Source organism: Lactuca virosa, chromosome 7, assembly GCF_052849685.1.
Source record: "Lactuca virosa cultivar CGN04683 chromosome 7, Lactuca_virosa_CGN04683_v6, whole genome shotgun sequence".
NCBI lineage: Eukaryota > Viridiplantae > Streptophyta > Magnoliopsida > Asterales > Asteraceae > Lactuca > Lactuca virosa.
This window is the reverse complement of record NC_136432.1, coordinates 88,140,066-88,164,219: the sequence shown is the minus strand read 5'-3', so window position 1 is coordinate 88,164,219 and position 24,154 is coordinate 88,140,066. Positions and strand designations below refer to the sequence as shown.

Sequence of the window (24,154 nt, the reverse complement as noted above, 5' to 3'; positions counted from 1 at the left end):
GGTCGCCGTTGTTGCCTCGCTGCAAATGCATCATATGTCGCGGTCACTGCTATGTCACCGCAAAAGACCTATCGCCACTAATACTTACATGTCGCCGCTAAAAATATTTTCCTTTTTGTATTTAACATTAAAATTATAAAAAAAAACAATATAACATGTATAAAAACTGCTACGAATCTTAATTTTGCAGAAAAATAGTTTGAAAAATTAACCAGATTTAATACTATATCTAAACCAAAGTATTAATCCATATACATCCGGTCCAAAATATTTATCCAAACATAGTGCAATATATCCAAAATACAATCCCAAACAAAATATTTCATAAATCCTAAAAACGTAGCTATTGGTCCTTATCACTCCTCTCGTTTCCTTCGTTTTCATTTCGTGACGAGAATGAGCGAAACCAATCTTCCAGAGTCGCACTACAAGTCGGGTCTTTTAGCATTGTTTGCAACATTTCCAACTGCAAAGAAAACAAAATATATTACCAACATATCATAATAGCATATTACTTTCCAAAAATGACTAAAATACAAAATACCAACATATTAAACTATAACCAACGTATCATTATAGCATTCTACTTACAAATACACTTAAACATACATCATACACAATATTGCATATACATTATAACATTGTACTTTTTTTTCATTATAGCATTGCACTTTCCAAAAATTACCAAAATACAAAATACCAACATATCAAACCATAACCAACATATCATTATAGCATTCTACTTTCCAAATACACTTAAAACATACATCATACACAATATTGTATATATATTATAACATTGTACCTTTTTTTCATTTTTTCCATTATAACATTGTACTTTCCAAATATTACCAAAATATAAAATACCAACATATTAATATAGCATTCTACTTTCCATTATAGCATTGTAATATATACTAAACAAACAATTACCAACATATCATTATAGCATCCTACTTTTTTTTTGTTTTTCCATTATAGCATTATATTTTTCAATTTAAACTATCAATTACCTGTGATTGTGGTTGTAGATATGTCATCGGTTGTTCCTGATCGTACATAGACACAACCGTAAAGGTTTAGGCCCGATGTGTCTGATATGTCCGCATCGAGAACCTAATATTCTTTCAAAATAATGTTTTATATCATTTGGTGTTAGAACGCTTACTTCAGAAGAAGCTTGGGTTTGTTGGTTGATCTCTTGGAGTAAAGCATTACGTATTTTCAAAAATGATAAATACCCCTTGACGATATAAAACACTTATATGAAAATACAAATTAACCACTTCCGCATTGTTGCTCGATTGCATGACTACTAAATACCCATTGGCGATTGGTTTTAGCCTTACGAAATGTTTCGATTCAAGTGATGTCCTATTTAACAATAAAAATTAGATTAATTATACTTTAAATAAACAGTTAAATATATCATAACTTACTTCTTTGAAATATGCATTGCTATAACATCCCCAAAATATATACGAAAGTAAAAATTTCATTTTTAATATATATTCAAATATTCATTTATCTTTATTCCAACATTTAAAAGTATTCCAGAGTAAAACAATTATTAGAGTAAAATCTCAAAATCATGAATTGCGGAAAACACGGGTGTATGGGCTGCGATCAAGCCCTCCCTTTCGAACCGGAAGTACCTGAAACCATAAACCACAAACTATAAGCACAAAGCTTAGTGAGTTCCCAAATACCACATACCATACATAACATATGAGTCATACATATCAAACATACAATAGGAGGTACTATGTGCCAACCATAGTCTTGCCATTATGCCACGAGTCGTATCATGGTCTTTCCTTGCCAGGCCGGGGGCCAAAGCCCTGGGTTTTACAGAAAAATGTGCCAGGAGCTACCTCATGGTCTTCCATGCAAGCATCACAAAGACAACTAGCATACAATCTACAACTACTTAACTAATTAACTGTCAGAGTTCAGACTCTGGTCTTGCATACAGATTGCCAGGAGCCACCTCCTGGTATTTCATACAAATGGAAAGGGCCACCTCCGGGTCTTCCTATAATACATAAACCAAATGGGCTGAAATTGGTGCCTTTGAACCATAGTACAGTGAGGAGACTCACCTCGACAGCTGAACCCATGAATAATCTCTGACCGCTAACCCGCTAGAATCCCCACGCTATCAAACAAATAACACCCCATTAACAATTGGGTTCCAAATTAAATCCAATAATCCATATACAGGGTAAAAATACCATTTTACCCCTCACATAGTTTGGTCCAAGACTAAGGCCCTAACTCACAATCATAAAGGCCCACCAACCAAATAATCGTCCCAAGGCCACTTATGGCCCAATTTTCCAAATTGGGCCGAAACCCTCACATGGGCCATACCCTAAAGTCCATTTACTTTTACCCAATCCAAACACTTGTATATAGATGGACCAAAAAAGTCCTAAGCAAATCCAAGTCCGAACGATAGCCCAAAACCGAAATGACACCATAAGGCCCACTAAGGCCGAAATATCCAAATTGGGCCTAAATCCATCATGGACCTATACCGAGTAGGCCCAATATCCAAAAATACCCAAATATCAAATGGTCAACCCTAGTCAACTTCTAGACAATGGTTAAATGTCCAAAAGGTCAACAAATCAAGAGAACTCGACCTGGTCGAGTACGCCCCGTGTACTCAGCTGGTACGCCCAGCGTACACCCTTTGGAGCCAGTACATGCAACGTACCAGATAGATACGCCCATTGTACTCCTCTGAACCCCAACCATTCCAAAAAGCACTTAATCACTTAAGCCCTTGCTCCAAACTCTCATATTTGATTCCCATGGATGACTTATCACGTAAAGTTCGCAACTTTACTTGCATGAATAACTTAATGGGGCTCTAGAGCTCAATAGAGCTTAATGAAGGGTCTTAACACATGCATGAGTCCAAATAAACCATAAAGATCAAATTTTTATGCCTCTGGGACACCTAAAATGTCCATATCTACAAGATCAAGCCTCTGAAACAACCTTAACTCAGAAAGGCTAAAATGACCATAATCAAACCCAAAAGAAGATCTAACCAAAGAGATGACAATATCAAAGCTTTTTACCTTCAATTGATTGCAAAAGATGGCAAACTTCTGGATCTACAAGCTCTCTTCCAGGTGGTGATTCTTCAACAAGCTCCAAGCTCTTCCAAGTGCACAAAAATACTCCAAAATCCTTCATAATGGCTTAAATGCTCCAAGATAAGGCTAGGGGTCGACTTGTAGGGTTTAGGAGGCTTAGAGGTTGATAAAAGATGAGACTCATGAAAGAAATGAGGTTTAAATAGGGTCAAGCTTCACAATTTAGGGTTTCATGGATGAAGGGAGTACGCCCCACGTACCCCTTGGTACGCTCGACGTACTCGAAAACCACCCGCGACTACTCTACTCGGTATGCCCCGCGTACACATCTAGTACGCGTCGTGTACTAGATGGCCCGCCAAAACACTCAAACTTCATTCGGCCATAACTCCTTCGTCCCAATTCCGTTTCTAACGAACTTTATATCCATGGAAAGACGAGAACTCTACGCTTCTAACAACTCACCATTGCCTTAAAACTTCCCGAACAAGAACCCAAAATTCAAAAAGGCCCGGACTAGCAAATTATGATTATATCCTTGGGCTCCAAAACGCCATCGAACACTCGGATCACTTAAACGATAGCACCCATATCCAAAGAGAGCCAAATCCTTTCTTCCCTAAGGCCATAAGCCTCATTATAACTGATGATCGGGCCACAGCCCATAATAATGAAGCAATCCAAAACCAGTGTTACAACTCTCCCTCACTTAAATTAGATTTCGTCCTCGAAATCGCTTCTTACTAACACTTAGATCATACCAAGCACCCGAGGAACGCAACCGAAAACCCCGAGCATACAACGACCATCCCAAAGATACCAAACCCAACCCTGACAGAACTCTTCGACCAGACGAAGGAGAATCCATAAATCCATGCATAAAACCACTTCTACCTCTCTAAAACATGAAGTCTCAATTTGGTCTGACTCCCTGACAGAACGCCCGCACTGAACCATTACCATATCAATTCCACATTGAATACTAGACTAAACAGAACACTTCCAACCTTGATTATCTTGGTGCTACCATTGGGAACAAAGTTACTGACCATAAACAGCTGCAAAACACCTAAACTTGACAGAAGGCTCAGATATTCCTCCGAGTAGAATATTTATCCCTGCAACGGTTAGACTCAAACAAGAGTTGTGCAACAGGGTCAAATCAATTAATCTGAGATTATTTAATCCAAACTTCAAGTGACATAACATATGCCCCGAATAACAAGCAACTCCACACACGAATCTCAAATCACTGAAAACATTCCGACTCATCATGCTGCCCCTAGCTGCTTTCCAAAAGCAGTCGAGACCTCCCTAGTCCGAACTTGTCTGCCAACTATCTCAAACACCGGACTCCTGCCCAGTTGCTGAGTCGAAAGTCACACATACACAGTCGCCCGACGCGACTTCTGAGAGAAACCTTATCTGGAAATTATTGCACAAGCCATATCCCCACCAAAACCAATGCTAAAATGAATGCCACATGACTGACTATAGTCTCATATCATACCCGATTTCTAACGACCTACCATATCATGATTCCAAACATGTTATGGCCCTCCCACAGCCTTGCGAACTTGTAACATCCATAAAAATCATGCCAAATTTAAAATTTTTAAAACATTTCAAAACCAATGATTATTACAAAACTTGTTTTCAAATAGTATCATGTCAGATTATCCCCAGAATCAAATCATAAAAACATAAGGAGGTGTACGATCACGCCTTCGCCTTCCCGCAATCATCAGAAGTAGTTGAAACAAAATCAACAACTGTAAGCCTGAAGCTTAGTGAGTTCCCCCAAAATACCAACGCCATACAGATATAGCCACATCATATAAACAAACACAGCATGCATAATGAGCCATCAGTCTGACTGGACCGCCTCACAGGCCATCAGTCTATCTGGACCGCTCTCCGAGCCATCGACACATCTGGACCGCCTCTCAGGGCCTTCAGCCTATCCGGACAAGTCGTCGGGCCTTCGGCTTGACTAGTATGCCCTAACCGGGTCTGCAGTCTATCCGGTCCGCCCTTGGTATCTTGGCTTACAGCACAAAGCATGACCTGCCTCAACCCAATCCCCCAAACCAACAAACATGTGCACATACATATCATACGCTAGCTAGAAGTACAGATAGTCATACAGATCTAACAGATCACTAATCATGGCAACCATCCTATAACTAGGATACTGATAACTAACATAGCAATCATCCTATAACTAGGATACTAATCTAACCGATCACTAACATAGCAACCATCCTATAACCAGGATACAATCATAAAGGGTCGGCCTTGGTGCCTTAGACCCTGTTGATATAGTGAGAAGAACTCACCTCATAAGTAGTGCAGAACTAGACTGAAAGTCTCCGACCGATGTGTCACCGAAAATTCCAAACTATTCAAAATAACGAATACTAAGTCAATAATTGGGATCTCAATATTTCCCAAGGGTCCCACATAGAATAATTGTCCACTATTTCCTTTTCTCTAATTTGGGCCAAGGCCCAATGCTAAATCCATGATCTTAAAAGTCCATATATCCAAAGCCCATTAATGGCCCAATTTTCCCAATTGGGCCCAACTCCCTGATTGGGCCTTATTCTAGGATCCATTACCAAAACTGGCCAAAAACCCAGTTACTCAGAACGTCCAGCAAGGCCCAAGTCCAACTAGTCCAAAGGCGGCCCAATCTCGAAACCCAATTCGTCAAAAGCCCAACAGAGGGTGTACGCGGGGCGTACTCCTTCTGGTACGTTGGGCGTACTCCGCCTTACGTTGACCACCTTCGGGGTGGTTGACTAAGTACGTTGGGTGTACAAAACTTACGCGTGGCATACGCGAGTTTTACCAAAACTCTAATAAGTGCTTAATGGCTTAAGCACTTAAGCCCAAATTCCAAATCCATTGACCAAATGTGTCTTTGAACCACAAAGTCTCAAACTTTAAGACTGTGGACGTCCAGAAAGTTCTTAATACATGGTCTTAACCCATTAAGACCTTCCTACTATATGCATGGGACATTTTAAGCCATTGGGACATCATTTTTATCACTTAGGACCTTTTTTTAGGGTCTGATAGGACATATTATTTCGTTCAAACCATAACATGCACCAACTTGGGACTTTCAGGGCAAGAAATGGTTTCATAAAGCTACTAAGGCTATATCTACATCATACACACATAAAAGTTGGAGCTTTTTACCTTCTGGAGCTTCTAGAGCACAAAGAAACTTCAGATCTACAAGCTTGTCCTCCTTCTCCAACTTCTTGATGCAACACCTTCTTCTCCAACTACTCAAAGCACACTCTTTTAGCTCACACACTCAAGAAAGACGTTAGGGTTTGGGGAAAACGGCTCAAATCTATGGAGGCTGAGGTGATGGAGGGTTTTGAGCTCATATGGACGTTTATATAGCACTCAAACCCTAAATATTAGGGTTTCCACCTGACGTGAGTACGCTCAGCGTACACAACTGTACGCCCAGCATACTAGGGTGCGCCTAGTACGCTCAGCGCACCTTATGTATGCTTAGCGTACTCTCTTGATCCCAAATTTTCAACTTTAGCCCTCAGGTTTCTAATAGCTTCACTCTTCCAACCCCAGGGACAACAAATGACAAAATAATAATAAAAGAGATGATTCGGAATACCTGAAAATCTCGAGATGTTACAACTCTCCCCCACTTGACCTAGACTTTGTCCTTGAAGTCTGCTGCGGTGAACAACTCTGGATAGTGATCCCGCATCTCGGCCTCCGGATCCTAAGTCCACTCGGATCCTCTCCAGTGCTCCCATTGTACCTTTACCAAAGGTACCTCCTTGTTCCGTAGAACCTTCAGCTTCCTCTCTTAAATGGCCACTAGCCTCTCCGCTTAATTCAGGCGCTCATCGACCTGTATATCATTTAATGACACCATTGTCTCCTCATCTAATATGCATTTTCGCAATTGCAACACGTGAAAAGTGTTGTGAATCTGACTGAGCTCTTCCGGAAGATCTAGTCGATATGCCACCTTGCAAACCCTGGCAATGATTGTGAATGGCCCGATGTATCGGGGACCTAACTTCCCCCTCTTCCTGAAGCGAATCACACCCTTATAGGGTGACACCTTCAGGAGTACCATGTCACCCACCTGGAACTCCAACTCAGATCGGCGTTTGTCGGCGTAACTCTTTTTCCGACTCTGAGCGGTCTGCAGTCACTGTCTGATATGCTGAATCATCTCGGTAGTCTGCAGGACTACCTCAGTAGGAACCATCACACTATGACCAACCTCGCCCCAAAAGACTGGGGTACGATATCTCCTTCCATACAACAGCTCATAAGGTGGAACACCACTGTTGGAATGAAAGCTGTTGTTATAGGAGAACTCTGCAAGGGGTAGGTAGGAGTCCCAACTCCCACCGAAGTCAATAACACAGGCTCTCATCATATCCTCGAGAGTCTGTATGGTCCGCTCACTCTGGCCATCTGTCTGCGGATGATAGGTTGTACTGAAGTGCAGCCGCGTGCCCAGCTCCTCGTGAAACTTCTACCATAAACAGGAGCTGAACCGAACATCACGGTTTGAAACGATAGAGACCGGAACCCCATGGCGAGTGACAATATCACATATATACACATCGGCCAGCTTCTCGGCCGATGAGCTCTCCCGAATGGGCAGAAAATTAGCACTCTTGGTCAATCGATCCACGATGACCCATATGGCGTCGAACCCCTTTGTCGTTCTCGGCAATTTGGTGATGAAATCCATCGTGATCTACTCCCATTTCCACATGGTAATCTCTAGAGGCTGCAGCTTGCCATGCGGCCTCTGGTGCTCGGCCTTGACCATCCTGCAGGTCAAACACCTCTCAACGTACCAAGCGATATCCCGCTTCATGCACGACCACCAGTAACTCAATCGTAAATCCTGGTACATCTTGGTGGCCCCCAGGTGAATAGAGAAGCGAGACTTATGAGCCTCCTACAATATAGTTTGTCCGACCCCACCAGACACCGGAACCCAGACCCGACCACAACGAGTCAATAATCCCCGGCTATCCTGCACAAACCGGGTGTTCTCGTCCCTAATTCTCTCAAGCTTCCAGTTCTCCTGAAGTATACCCTCTGCCTGAGTTTCCCGGATCAAGCTCACAAGTGGAGAATCCACTGATATCCTCATGCATGGCACTGGAGCAGAAGATCCAGTTGACTTGCGGCTCAAAGCGTCCGCAACCACGTTCGTTTTACCAGGATGGTAAAGGATCTCACAGCATAATCCTTGACCACGTCAAGCCACCTGTGCTGCCTCATGTTCAGATTCGGCTTATCCATGATGTGCCTCAGACTCTTGTGATCCGTGTAAATGGTACAGCAGACCCCATAGAGGTAATGTCTCCAAATCTTGAGAGCGAACACCACCGCTCCCAACTCCAGATCATGAGTAAGGTATCTCGTCTCATGCGGCTTCAACTTCCGCGATGCGTATGCTATCACCCGTCCTCTCTGCATGAGGACCGCTCCCAGTCCCGTGATGGATGTGTCACAGAACACTACAAAATCCTCGACTCCCTCCGGAAAAGTCAAGACTGGAGCCTCGCACAGCCGCTGTCTGAGGGTCTCAAACGCCCTCTGCTGCTCGGGGCCCGATCGGAAATCCACCCCTTCCTCGTCATACAAGTGAGGTGTTGGGTTTTGAGCACTATAACACTCCTATGGTGCACATGCAACCCTAAATTCTTTGGATCTATGTTTTCTCTATTATACATGCATATTTTCAATTTTCCAAAGCATTGTCCTAACTAGCATACAAATTGCCAAATGAATAATACATCTAGTTAGATGACATACCTTTTAGAAGGACTGGTAGTTCTTGACCTTTAAAAGCTTGAGCACCCCAAGTGTGATGCCTCTAATGGTTCACAAACACCAATATGTAAAAGGTGACTTAAGAGAATAAGTTCCTTAGCTCAAAAAGAAGGTGTAACCGATTTTGGTTCATGAGGGTTCTATTTATAGTGTTGCACATGCTAGGGTTACACTTTGTAAGCCCTAATGACCCATGACTTTCCACATTCTCATGTTCCATGGATTTAACCTCCATTGACTATCCATGGATTATCTCATTGGATTAGCCCATCTAAATAATCATGGATCATTGGCCCACACTACAAGAATCATTGATTTACATAATCCATCGCCATATATTTAATTAGTCTCTTTTGACCACAAAATTAATTCCAAATTAATACTTGATCAATACTAATTAAATAATTTCATATTAATATATTATAATTGTAATATATTAATAAACCATAAATAACCTTATTCTCAAAAGTCCATCCTATCAAATTGCACTGCTGAAGGCAACCCAAAAGGACCATGCTAAATCGGGTCAAGTACATACCAGTTATAGTTATGGGCTTAGACACCAAATCCAACAGTCTCCCACTTGGATAAGTCTAATAACTATAGCTAGTGTTTGAGGTTCCCTCACCGCTTAACTCTTGAAGCTCTTCAAGGTTAATTTGCCTCCCACTGTTTCCTTGGCCTATGAGTTCTCTCTCACGAAAAACTCATCCATTGCAACGAAGACAACATTGGAACTGGGTCTGTAGAAGACATATCCAAAGGATTTCTGTGGGTAGCCCATGAAAATACATCACTCACTCCGAGGTTCGAGATTGTCGTGAGTTTCTTTTCTCACAAAAACCTCGCAACCCCAAACATTGATGTGGTCTAATGTGGGAACTTTCCCTGTCCACATCTCGTGAGTTGTTTTGGAAACCTTTTTGGTAGGGACTAGATTAAGGATATGGGCGGCAGTCACTAAGGCATACCCCTAGAATGAGATAGGTAACGAAGCTCGACTCATCGGATCGCAACATCTTTATCTTCCTGCCCAATTGATTCTCCACTTCTTGCTTAAACTCTTTGAATTTTTCAAAAGTCTCCGACTTATGCTTTATTAAGTAAATATACCCATATCTACTATAATCATCAGTAAAAGTCACATAGAAGCGATTAGCATCCCTTGTGGCGGTTCTGAATGGTCCACACACATCAGTGTGTATGAGATCCAAAAGACCTTCACCCCTTCACAAGAACCAGTGAAGGATGACTTGGTCATCTTTCCAAGTAAACAAGATTCGCAAGTGTCATCCGACTTTAAGTCGAATGACTCCAAAACTCCATCCTTTTAGAGTTGGGCTATGCGCTTCTTGTTGACATGTCCAAGACGACAATGCCACAAGCATGCCTTATCCAAATCATTGGAAGAATCAATATTCAACACATTATTTCCTAAGTTATCTACAACCATCACAGTTTCATATATACCATTGTAAGGTAATGCTTCAAAATAAAAAACGCCATTACAATAAGCATAAATACCACCATTTTCATTATTGAAAGAAAAGGTAAAACCTTATTTATACAAGTTGTGAAAGGAAATAACATTTCTCGCCATATCGGCCGAGTAACAACAATTATTCAAATATAAATTTAAACCATTACTAAGCAATAAAGAATAAACTCCAAGCTTGGTTACAGGCGACACTTTCCTATTTCCGATGATTAAGTTAATCTTCCCGTGCTTCACATCCCTACTTCTTTTTAGTCCCTGCAAATCAAAACAAATGTGAATACCACAACCTGTATCAAGGACCCAATAATTAGCATGTGATGAGCTATTAGATTGAATAGTGTAAATACATGCAAAGGAGGGCTTGATCTTGCCATCCTTTATGTCCTGCAAGTACTTGGGGAAGCTTTGTTCTAGTGCCCTTTTTCATGACAGTGGAAGCACTCTGCTTCCTTCGTATTGGAAGAGGGATTAGCAGAACTAGCTTTGATCCCACTTGAAGAGGATCCATCAAGAGACTTTCCCTTACGGCTCTTGTAGGGAGACTTCCTCTTCTTTCCCTTCCCATGTCTGATTTCCATAACAAGGGCAAAAGTAGTAGTAGGAGGAGGAGACACAACCGACTTGCCTTTCAAGTTGCTTTTGGCAGTTCTCAGAAGGCCTTGAAGCTTTCTAAGAGTGACCTCCTCCTTGTTCATATGATAGGTCATACGAAACTGATCATAACAAGAAGGTAAAGAGTGTAAAATAATATCTATGGCCAACTCTTCATCAAAATTGACTTTCAATTTAAGCAAGCGGTCCACGAATCTATGCATCTTCTGCAAGTGGGCCGTGATGGGTTCACCATCCTTCATTTTGGTTGTGATCATGGAGGCAATGATCTCATACCTCTCCTGCCGAGCACTTTGATGGTATCTTTTCATCAAATCTTGATACATTTCAAAAGGATAGTAGTCCTCATAGGACTTCTGCAGCTCAGCAGTCATGGTAGCAATCATTAGACACGGCACCTTTGTCGCATCCCTCTCATGAGTAGTGTGTTCAGCGATTTGTTCGGGAGTAGCAGTGGTGATATCAATCTCCTTAAGCTACTTATCTAATACATATTCTTTGTTTTTTTTAACCTTGACAATTATCTTGTGGTTGGATGAGTACAAGCACTACCATATCATAAAAAAAACATTTACAATCATGCAAAACATTTTGTGGTAGTGTTCCCAATCCAAACCAGGCCAAGAAACTCGAAATTCTGCAAACAGAGCCTTCAACTCGTCGAGTGCATGAACTGACTCGCCGAGATGCTCTGTTACTGAGTGGACTCGTCGAGTCTGTTCATGGACTCGGCAAGTTCACCATTCAGAGGCTAAAATTTCGACTTTTTCAGCTTTGAAAAACTAGTAAGCATCAAATATAATAGAAAACAATCCTAGGCTCTGATACCACTGTTGGGTTTTGAGCACTATAACACTCCTATGGTACACATGCAACCCTAAATGCTTTGGATCTATGTTTTCTCTATTATACATGCATATTTTCAATTTTCCAAAGCATTGTCCTAACTAGCATACAAATTGCCAAATGAATGATACATCTAGTTAGAGGACATACCTTTTAGAAGGACTACTAGTTCTTGACCTTTAAAAGCTTGAGCACCCCAAGTGTGATGTCTCTAATGGTTCACTGTGACAACCGTCAAATTTCGGTCAATTCAAAGTCAACAAGTCAAACCGGTCAACTCCAATAACCCTTATATGCTAGGGTTTACGTTATGTAATCACTATACAATTCGCTATTTTAATGAGAAATCATCATTTGGAAAGTTCATGTGTTTGATTTTCCTTAGCCTTAACAAGTGCTAAACAACGAACCAAAGCGATAAAACACTATTTCACAATCATCGGGGTTGTGTACGACACTAAAACACGGTTTAATGGGGTTTACGAACCTTGTGTTGTGAAGCCGGACACTCAAATTAATCACAAACGAAACCTCTCTAAATCGTTTTCACTCTATCTCTTTCTATTTGAAATCTCTCCCAAATCTCTCTCAAAAGTTACTTTAACTTTTTGTAATCATTTGGGTCATCTCGACCCTTAACCGGGTCAAAAATCGCTTGAAACGGGATAAAAACGAGTGAAATAGCTTTAAGGATCCGAAACCAAAGCTTTTGGACCGAAGCCTCGCATCCGAGGCCTCTGGTCCGAAGCGAAGTCCGTCCGTCCGAAGCCGTGTCCGAAGCGAGGTCCGTCCGAAACGAGGTCCGTGTCCGAAGCGAGGTCCGTCCGAAGTCCGAAGGTCCGAAGCGAAGCCTCGCAGACAGGCCCTTTTTACCGGTTTTTCGACTACGACTTCGTTTTAACTCCGTTTTTCATTATTTTAACGTGGGATTTTCACCCAAAACTTTATTTTATAAACTAAGGCCCCAAAATATATAAATCTCCAGGGTTTTTATAAAATATATTAAAAGAATTGGTGATTGAACTAATTATTGAGGGAATATTTGCTTTTCCTTAATTTATGGCAAAAGCAACCCACTACCACCTCACTCTATGATCAGCCACTCTTTCCCACTACCCCTTGTCTCCTTAGTGGACCTTTACAGCCAATCTCCAGCTCTTCCCACGTTCTAAGAGCTGGAGGATTGATCCTCTCTCCTCATTCTCCATAAAACTCTTTCATTCTACACTTAGCAACCAAGAACACTCTCCAAAATTCTCTCATCTTTTCTCTCAACTTCAAGAACTTCAAGGCTTTCTCCAGGGATTTCTTGCTTCAATTAGTAAGTATATTCATCATTCACATAATTATTAAACTCCATTCTACTCAAATCATTGATAACTTACACAAGTTCCATCTTATTCGGTGTTAGATTCTCAAATCATCAAGACATCTTCTTGGTGTTCTTGAGTTGAACACTTCCTCTCTCTCACTTTCATCTACTGAAACCACATAAGGTGAGTTCATACCCATACATTTACATGTTTTTCTTAAGTTTTAAAGAGGTAATACAAGTAAAATCATCAAGAACACAATTAAACTTTTTCTAACAGATTGCATCAGAAAAGATGGACGTTAATCACGGACTGTTTTGGTCAACTTAAAAATTTTAGTTTTCAAAACTGTTTCAGGTGCAAGTAGTTCAAACTCTTAGCTTTAAAATGACTACTTGCACATCTCCAAATGATTTTTCTACAATTAATGGTGATTTTTACAAAACTGCCTGTCATTTCAGAGGCAAACCCCGACCAGTCTGTGATTATGAACATTTTCACCTCTGTTAGAGATCACTAAAAATCATGATAAAATTCACGAACAAACTAGACTCATATTCCAAACTCTCAAAATTTGCGGATTTGGATTTAGAGCTGTGATGATTTTTCTATAAATTTTCTAAGAACGGTAACAGAAACTGTTTTTAACGAAAAGTTGCTGTTAATTTCATTTCACCTTGTAACATGTTGAGCAAGGTGTATATCTTTATGTGACTATATGTTACTGCAATATATGACATTTTATCTTAATATTTAGACACACATCAGTTTACAAATGGATTTGGTCATATAAAATATAAAGAATAACAAGTGATTATAATCAAAGTACAATCGATACATTCAAACATTAAATAAACTATTTTTAATATAGTTTGCATACATTACCACGTACTACCCTTGGTTGATAAACTATAATAGGTATAGTTTATGATACATTACATGACACGTACATTTAAAAAGGGTACATTTATACAAAAGATATTTTCATTAAGCAAGGTACGGCCATACGGTACCAAGTTTTCATAACACGAAATTCCGTTAATGACTTTGTGAGACATTTACTTCAAATTACCATTAAGTCCTGTATTGTAACCAGAGTCTCCTTGAGGGAGAGCGTGATACTTGTGTATAGATCTATATTGGGTTTGACAAACCCACACCTAAACTGCATGCAACAGTTAGACCGATAGGTCTGGGGTGACAAATGTCATAACATTTCCGACGCCTGAAGAACGTCGTTTTAGGCCACCTTGGTCATAGTATGGTTATAATAAACTCACATAAAGTATTAACAAACATTGGAATTTACGGGAACTTCATTAAAATTTAACGAGTTATGTCGATTTAAACTTGCATTGTTTTACTATAAATATGATAAATTACTTGTACATTTCGGTCTTTGGGTTTTTAGACTACATTTACACATTAAGGAAAATATTGGGTTTTTCTAACACAAATACTACTTTTACAAACGAAAGGCTTTTAATAATACCAAACAAAAGCTTATGAACTCACCAACCTTTGTGTTGACACTTTTTCAAACAACTTGTATTCTCAGGAAATCATTAAACAGGTAATCAAGTGCTTTTGAGGATGGGACGCTAAGGCGTCTACTATTTCATATTTTATCAACATATTGTAATTGATTCGTAAACATGTAATTCATACAATGATGTAATTTTTTTTTCAATTATATATATGTTGGTTGTGTTTGCTTGAATTACTATTACAATTGCTGTTATGATACTATACATGAAGTCCTCCACCCCCGGACGTTTCCGCCATCCTTGGTTTGGGGGTGTGACAGATTGGTATCAGAGCGCAGTTTATAGTGAATTAAGTATATCAAACCACATAAGATATACAAACTATAAACACAATTGGGACTAATAGTCTCTGATTTGTGCATTTTTCAAATAAATATACTTTTAGAAAATAAATGATTCTTTTTATTAAAAAGTATAAATACATGCATACATGCTCACATAGTGTCATAACTAGAAGAACATAAAATAAAAGAAGAGGAGTTGTACATTATGGGTATGCCTTGGTATATGTAAGTCAAGTCTGGGAAGGATATAGCCTGATCAACTATATCTGTCCAGGAATTGACTTGCATATACCGGGGGATGGTCATGATGGACAACAAATCTAACAAACTCGTCTTACCGCTAGTAAGCCTCATTCACGAAGCCGGTCTATAAGGGGGGTATAAGGTTGTTGCCTATAAAATGGCAACTTAATGGGTGTCCACTCTCACCCACCGCTTCCTTGATCGGTGGAGGGTCGTTAGCCGAACGGGTAAGACGAGGACTTATAAATTCTCATTAAAAGTATGATGAATATTATAAAGTAACTAAATGCTTTAAGAATTCAAAACTAAACATTTACAAATACTATAGGAGTATTTTGTGTTACTATAATAAAAATATTTTATACTTTCATTTTACCTCATAACCCAATGTATTGGGTCAATAAAAAAAAAGTATAAAATCGTATGTATCGTAAACATACCGGAAAACAACGTAATAATATACTTTATGTATAAAAGATTTCTCTCCCTATAAATACACTTTTACTAAAAGTACATTGGTTTACGACTTATGACAGAACCATGCCGCCAAGAAGAAGACCCAGACCTTCCAGCAACACAGCAACACCTCCTCCGCCGCCGCCTCCACAGTTTGATCCCGCGATGTTCCAGGCTGCAGTAACAGCAGCCGTAGCGGCCGCAATGTCGCAGATAGGGACCAACGGAGCTGGTGGTTCGGGATCGGGAGCTACACACTCTAACCACGGAGACAGTACGTGGCGTGCAAAAGAGTGTTCATACAAGGACTTCACAAATGGCAAACCCGACAACTTCAATGAAAGCGGGGGAGTCATCACGTTGATGCAATGGTTTGAAAAGACCGAAGTAGTCTTTCAGGTGTGCTCCTGCCCCGAAGCGAGCAAAGTTAAGTTCGCAACCTTAACCTTCACCGGCCGGGCCCTTACTTGGTGGAACTGCCGGGTTAAGTCACTTACTCTCGAAGTGGCTAGCTCCATAACCTGGGCAGAACTAAAAACGTTGATGATGAAGGAGTACTGCCCGAGAGGTGAAATTCAAAAGCTGGAACAAGAACTCTGGAACCTCAGGATGACGGGCTCTGACCTTGAAACCTACACCACCCGATTCAATGAATTGGCTCTCCTCTGCCCAACAATGGTTACTCCGGAGGAGAAAAAGGTGGAGCGATACCTTTGGGGACTGTCTCTCCATGTGCAAAGTAGTGTCCTAGCTTCAAGGCCAACTACTTTTGACAGTGCCAGGGAGCTGGCACAACAACTTGTTGACCACCGAGCCGGTCATAATACTACAACCACCACCACTGATAAATCAAAAGGGGGAAACAACAAAAGGAAGTTCTGGAACGAAAAGAAGAGCCAACCAGCACAGGACCCCGCTAAGAAGCAACAAATTGTTGTTGTCCATGCTGCCACTAATGCTGCCACTACTGCTACCACTCCAGCACCACCGAAGCCATATGCGGGAAAACTACCTAAGTGCAACAAGTGCAACTTTCACCACAATGGTGCTTGTAGGGAGATGCACTGTAACAACTGCGACAGGAAGGGGCACACTGCTCGTTTCTGTAAAGCGCCGGCTCAACCAATCAACCAAGTCGCCAGTACGGGGGCAACCCGGACCTGCTACAACTGTGGAGACGCAGGTCACTTCAAAAGAGACTGCCCCAAAGCACAAGCCCCTAATGCTGGTGGAGTAGGAAGAGTCCTGGCAATAGGACACGGGGAAGCAGTCGAGGATCCCACGGTGGTTACCGGTACGTTTCTCCTCAATAACTCTTATGCATGCGTACTATTCGATAGTGGAGCGGAGAGGAGTTTCATGAGCCACCAATATAAACATTTACTTGAACAAAATCCCCAATCACTAAAGGATACTTATGTAGTAGAAATGGCAAATGGGAAAGTAGAAAGCACTAGCGATATATACTCAGAATGTACTCTCACTCTAGACAACCATACATTTAAAATTGACCTGATGCCAGTCACCATAAAAAGCTTCGACGTAATCATCGGGATGGATTGGTTAGTTCCTCACCGTGCCGACATTCTATGTTACGAAAGGGCCGTTCGCCTCAATCTACCAAATGACGAAACCCTTCTCATCTATGGTGACAAACCTAGTGCGAATTTACAAATCATCTCATGCATCAAAGCCCAAAAGTATCTCCGGAAGGAGTACCACGCCTTCTTAGCCCATGTAGTGGACAAGAAACAAGACGTGAAAGACATCAAAGACATCCCCGAAGTGTGTAACTTCCCGGATGTGTTCCCAGAAGATCTTCCTGGTGTACCACTCGCACGACAAGTCGATTTCAGAATTGACTTAATACCCGGAGCTACCCCCGTAGCCAGAGCTCCATACCGCCTCGCACCATCAGAAATGCAGGAGTTGTCCAGTCAGTTGACCGAGCTTTTGAACAAAGGGTTCATCAGACCAAGCTTCTCACCTTGGGGAGCACCAGTCCTTTTTGTAAAGAAGAAGGACGGATCCTTTCGCATGTGCTTCGACTATCGGGAACTAAACAAGCTCACCATCAAAAACCGATATCCTCTGCCCCGAATCGACGACCTTTTCGACCAACTCCAAGGAGCAAATTTCTTCTCAAAGATCGACCTAAGGTCAGGCTACCATCAGCTACGAGTTCAAGAAGAAGATATTCCCAAAACTGCATTCAGAACTCGCTATGGGCACTACGAGTTTGTGGTGATGTCCTTCGGTTTAACAAACGCACATGCGGTATTCATGGACCTAATGAATAGAGTGTGTCGACCCTACCTAGACAAGTTTGTAATCGTATTCATCGACGATATCTTGATCTACTCGCGAAGCGAGGAGGAGCATCGCCTACATCTACGCCAAGTGCTAGAGACGCTAAGAGCGGAGAAGCTTTATGCTAAGTTCTCTAAGTGTGAATTCTGGATTAGAGAAGTGGATTTCCTTGGACATGTGGTAAGTGAGAAAGGCATACATGTGGATCCCTCCAAGATCAAGGCAATCGAGAATTGGTCAGCACCCAAGACGCCAACCGAAATTCGACAATTCCTTGGGCTTGCGGGCTACTACCGAAGATTTATACAAAACTTCTCCAAGATTGCGAAACCACTCACCACCTTGACGCAGAAAGGTGTGATATTCAAGTGGGAAAATAAACAAGAAGCTGCTTTCCAAACGTTAAAACAAGCCCTATGCAGCGCACCGATCTTGTCTCTCCCAGAGGGAACCGAGGACTTCGTAGTGTACTGTGATGCTTCGAATCAAGGCCTCGGATGTGTGCTCATGCAGAGAGGGAAGGTTATCGCGTATGCATCGAGACAGCTTAAGACGCACGAGGTTAATTATACTACGCACGACCTGGAATTAGGAGCAGTGGTATTCGCTTTGAAGATCTGGAGACACTACCTCTACGGCACGAAATGCACTATCTTCACTGATCACAAAAGTCTTCAGCATATCCTCAATCAGAAAGAGCTCAACATGCGACAGAGGAGATGGTTGGAGTTGCTGAATGACTACGAGTGCGAAATTCGTTATCATCCGGGCAAGGCCAATGTAGTGGCCGATGCTCTAAGCAGGAAGGAGTACTCGGGCCGCCGAGTAAAATCCTTAACAATGACAATCCATTCCCACTTGACCATACAAATCAAGGAAGCTCAACTGGAAGCTTTGAAACCAGAAAAGGTGGCAGGAGAGACATTAAGGGGAATGGATAAAAACTTAGAAGTCAAGGATGATGGAGCACGTTATATCATGAACCGGATTTGGACACCGAAGTTCGGTGGACTCCGAGATGTCGTCATGAATGAAGCACACAAGACTCGATACTCCATCCATCCCGGGTCGGATAAGATGTATCTGGACCTCAAGAAATTATACTGGTGGCCGAACATGAAAGCTGAGATTGCTACCTATGTGAGCAAGTGCCTGACTTGCGCTAAGGTCAAAACCGAATACCAGAAACCATCCGGGCTATTACAACAGCCGGATATACCTAAGTGGAAGTGGGAACGAATAACAATGGACTTCATAACCAAGCTGCCTAAGACATCGGGCGGTCCTGACACAATATGGGTAATTGTAGACAGATTGACCAAATCAGCACACTTTCTACCAATAAAAGAAACCGACAAGATGGAGAAGCTGACTAGAACGTACATCAGAGAGATTGTACGACTCCATGGTGTGCCGATATCCATTATCTCCGATAGAGATAGTAGATTTACCTCACGGTTTTGGCAGTCTCTACAAAAATCATTGGGAACTAGGCTTGACATGAGTACGGCCTACCACCCACAAACCGACGGACAGAGCGAGCGAACCATTCAAACGTTGGAAGACATGTTAAGAGCTTGTGTGATAGACTTCGGTAAAGCATGGGATACCCATCTACCGCTTATCGAATTCTCCTACAATAACAGCTATTATACTAGCATCAAAGTCGCTCCATTCGAAGCTCTTTACGGTCGCAAATGCAGATCACCCCTGTGTTGGGCTGAGGTGGGGGATGCACAGCTAGCTAGAGGGCAAGTCTCTAATAGCACTCTCACCGGTCCAGAAATCATCCGCGAAACCACCGAAAAGATCGTACAAATCCGAGCACGACTTAAAGCCTCAAGAGACCGACAGAAAAGCTATGCAGACAAGCGGAGGAAACCCTTGGAATTCCAGGTGGGAGACCGAGTCCTTTTGAAAGTCTCACCCTGGAAAGGCTTGATACGCTTCGGAAAGCGTGGGAAGCTGAATCCAAGATACATAGGGCCTTTTGAGATTCTCGCTAGAATCGGCCCCGTAGCTTACAAACTCAATCTACCCCGCGAACTTAGTAATGTGCATCCTACCTTCCACGTCTCGAACTTGAAAAAGTGCCTATCCGATGAGACTCTCATTATTCCACTCGAGGAAATCGAGATCAATGAGAGCCTCAACTTCGTAGAAGAACCTGTGGAGATCATGGACAGGGAAATCAAACGAACGAAACAAAGTCGTATTCCCATCGTGAAGGTACGTTGGAACGCTAAACGAGGAACCGAATTCACCTGGGAACGCGAGGATCAGATGAAACAAAAGTATCCACATCTCTTCCCAAACTCTTGAAATCCCAGTCAAAATGAACATTTCGGGACGAAATTCCTTCTAACGGGGGGATGATGTGACAACCGTCAAATTTCGGTCAATTCAAAGTCAACAAGTCAAACCGGTCAACTCCAATAACCCTTATATGCTAGGGTTTACGTTATGTAATCACTATACAATTCGCTATTTTAATGAGAAATCATCATTTGGAAAGTTCATGTGTTTGATTTTCCTTAGCCTTAACAATTGCTAAACAACGAACCAAAGCGATAAAACACTATTTCACAATCATCGGGGTTGTGTACGACACTAAAACACGGTTTAATGGGGTTTACGAACCTTGTGTTGTGAAGCCGGACACTCAAATTAATCACAAACGAAACCTCTCTAAATCGTTTTCACTCTATCTCTTTCTATTTGAAATCTCTCCCAAATCTCTCTCAAAAGTTACTTTAACTTTTTGTAATCATTTGGGTCATCTCGACCCTTAACCGGGTCAAAAATCGCTTGAAACGGGATAAAAACGAGTAAAATAGCTTTAAGGATCCGAAACCAAAGCTTTTGGACCGAAGCCTCGCATCCGAGGCCTCTGGTCCGAAGCGAAGTCCGTCCGTCCGAAGCCGTGTCCGAAGCGAGGTCCGTCCGAAACGAGGTCCGTGTCCGAAGCGAGGTCCGTCCGAAGTCCGAAGGTCCGAAGCGAAGCCTCGCAGACAGGCCCTTTTTACCGGTTTTTCGACTACGACTTCGTTTTAACTCCGTTTTTCATTATTTTAACGTGGGATTTTCACCCAAAACTTTATTTTATAAACTAAGGCCCCAAAATATATAAATCTCCAGGGTTTTTATAAAATATATTAAAAGAATTGGTGATTGAACTAATTATTGAGGGAATATTTGCTTTTCCTTAATTTATGGCAAAAGCAACCCACTACCACCTCACTCTATGATCAGCCACTCTTTCCCACTACCCCTTGTCTCCTTAGTGGACCTTTACAGCCAATCTCCAGCTCTTCCCACGTTCTAAGAGCTGGAGGATTGATCCTCTCTCCTCATTCTCCATAAAACTCTTTCATTCTACACTTAGCAACCAAGAACACTCTCCAAAATTCTCTCATCTTTTCTCTCAACTTCAAGAACTTCAAGGCTTTCTCCAGGGATTTCTTGCTTCAATTAGTAAGTATATTCATCATTCACATAATTATTAAACTCCATTCTACTCAAATCATTGATATCTTACACAAGTTCCATCTTATTCGGTGTTAGATTCTCAAATCATCAAGACATCTTCTTGGTGTTCTTGAGTTGAACACTTCCTCTCTCTCACTTTCATCTACTGAAACCACATAAGGTGAGTTCATACCCATACATTTACATGTTTTTCTTAAGTTTTAAAGAGGTAATACAAGTAAAATCATCAAGAACACAATTAAACTTTTTCTAACAGATTGCATCAGAAAAGATGGACGTTAATCACGGACTGTTTTGGTCAACTTAAAAATTTTAGTTTTCAAAACTGTTTCAGGTGCAAGTAGTTCAAACTCTTAGCTTTAAAATGACTACTTGCACATCTCCAAATGATTTTTCTACAATTAATGGTGATTTTTACAAAACTGCCTGTCATTTCAGAGGCAAACCCCGACCAGTCTGTGATTATGAACATTTTCACCTCTGTTAGAGATCACTAAAAATCATGATAAAATTCACGAACAAACTAGACTCATATTCCAAACTCTCAAAATTTGCGGATTTGGATTTAGAGCTGTGATGATTTTTCTATAAATTTTCTAAGAACGGTAACAGAAACTGTTTTTAACGAAAAGTTGCTGTTAATTTCATTTCACCTTGTAACATGTTGAGCAAGGTGTATATCTTTATGTGACTATATGTTACTGCAATATATGACATTTTATCTTAATATTTAGACACACATCAGTTTACAAATGGATTTGGTCATATAAAATATAAAGAATAACAAGTGATTATAATCAAAGTACAATCGATACATTCAAACATTAAATAAACTATTTTTAATATAGTTTGCATACATTACCACGTACTACCCTTGGTTGATAAACTATAATAGGTATAGTTTATGATACATTACATGACACATACATTTAAAAAGGGTACATTTATACAAAAGATATTTTCATTAAGCAAGGTACGGCCATACGGTACCAAGTTTTCATAACACGAAATTCCGTTAATGACTTTGTGAGACATTTACTTCAAATTACCATTAAGTCCTGTATTGTAACCAGAGTCTCCTTGAGGGAGAGCGTGATACTTGTGTATAGATCTATATTGGGTTTGACAAACCCACACCTAAACTGCATGCAACAGTTAGACCGATAGGTCTGGGGTGACAAATGTCATAACATTTCCGACGCCTGAAGAACGTCGTTTTAGGCCACCTTGGTCATAGTATGGTTATAATAAACTCACATAAAGTATTAACAAACATTGGAATTTACGGGAACTTCATTAAAATTTAACGAGTTATGTCGATTTAAACTTGCATTGTTTTACTATAAATATGATAAATTACTTGTACATTTCGGTCTTTGGGTTTTTAGACTACATTTACACATTAAGGAAAATATTGGGTTTTTCTAACACAAATACTACTTTTACAAACGAAAGGCTTTTAATAATACCAAACAAAAGCTTATGAACTCACCAACCTTTGTGTTGACACTTTTTCAAACAACTTGTATTCTCAGGAAATCATTAAACAGGTAATCAAGTGCTTTTGAGGATGGGACGCTAAGGCGTCTACTATTTCATATTTTATCAACATATTGTAATTGATTCGTAAACATGTAATTCATACAATGATGTAATTTTTTTTTTCAATTATATATATGTTGGTTGTGTTTGCTTGAATTACTATTACAATTGCTGTTATGATACTATACATGAAGTCCTCCACCCCCGGACGTTTCCGCCATCCTTGGTTTGGGGGTGTGACATTCACAAACACCAATATGAAAAAGGTGACTTAAGAGAATAAGTTACTTAGCTCAAAAAGAAGGTGTAACCGATTTTGGTTCATGAGGGTTCTATTTATAGTGTTGCACATGCTAGGGTTACACTTTGTAAACCCTAATGACCCATGACTTTCCATATTCTCATGTTCCATGGATTTAACCTCCATGGACTATCCATGAATTATCTCATTGGATTAGTCCATCTAAATAATCATGGATCATTGGCCCACACTACAAGAATCATTGATTTACATAATCAATCCCCATATATTTAATTAGTCTCTTTTGACCACAAAATTAATTCCAAATTAATTCTTGATCAATACTAATTAAATAATTTCATATTAATATATTATACTTGTAATATATTAATAAACTATAAATAACCTTATTCTCAAAATTCCATCCTATCAAATTGCACTGGTGAAGGCAACCCAAAAGGACCATGCTACAATCGGGTCAAGTACATACCAGTTATAGTTATGGGCTTAGACACCAAATCCAACATGAGGGGCACTACAATCTTGGAGAAATCCTGAATGAATCTCCGGTAGTACCCTACCAATCCCAAGAAGCTCCTAATATCCGAGGGAGATTTCGGAACCTCCCACTGCATAACAGCCTCAATTTTGGCCGGATCGACCAAAATCCCCTCCTGGTTAACGAGATGTCAAAGGAACTGAACCTCTCGTAAACAAAACTCGCACTTCGAGAACTTGGCATAAAGCCGTTCTCGCCTCAGAACTCCCAATAACTCCCGAAGATGCTCCTCGTGCTGCTCTCTGGTC

At 40.8% G+C, this 24,154-nt stretch overlaps 1 protein-coding gene across 1 annotated transcript; it reads left to right on the top strand.

Annotated features, from left to right (window-relative positions):
- The first annotated feature begins 16,440 nt into the window (after positions 1–16,440).
- LOC145126896 (uncharacterized) lies at positions 16,441–23,184 on the top strand. Its single transcript, XM_079062176.1, has 2 exons — positions 16,441–17,059; positions 23,100–23,184. Exons 1-2 carry the CDS (start codon positions 16,441–16,443, stop codon positions 23,108–23,110), a joined length of 630 nt encoding a protein of 209 aa, XP_078918302.1. The 3' UTR covers positions 23,111–23,184.
- The last annotated feature ends 970 nt before the right edge of the window (positions 23,185–24,154 follow it).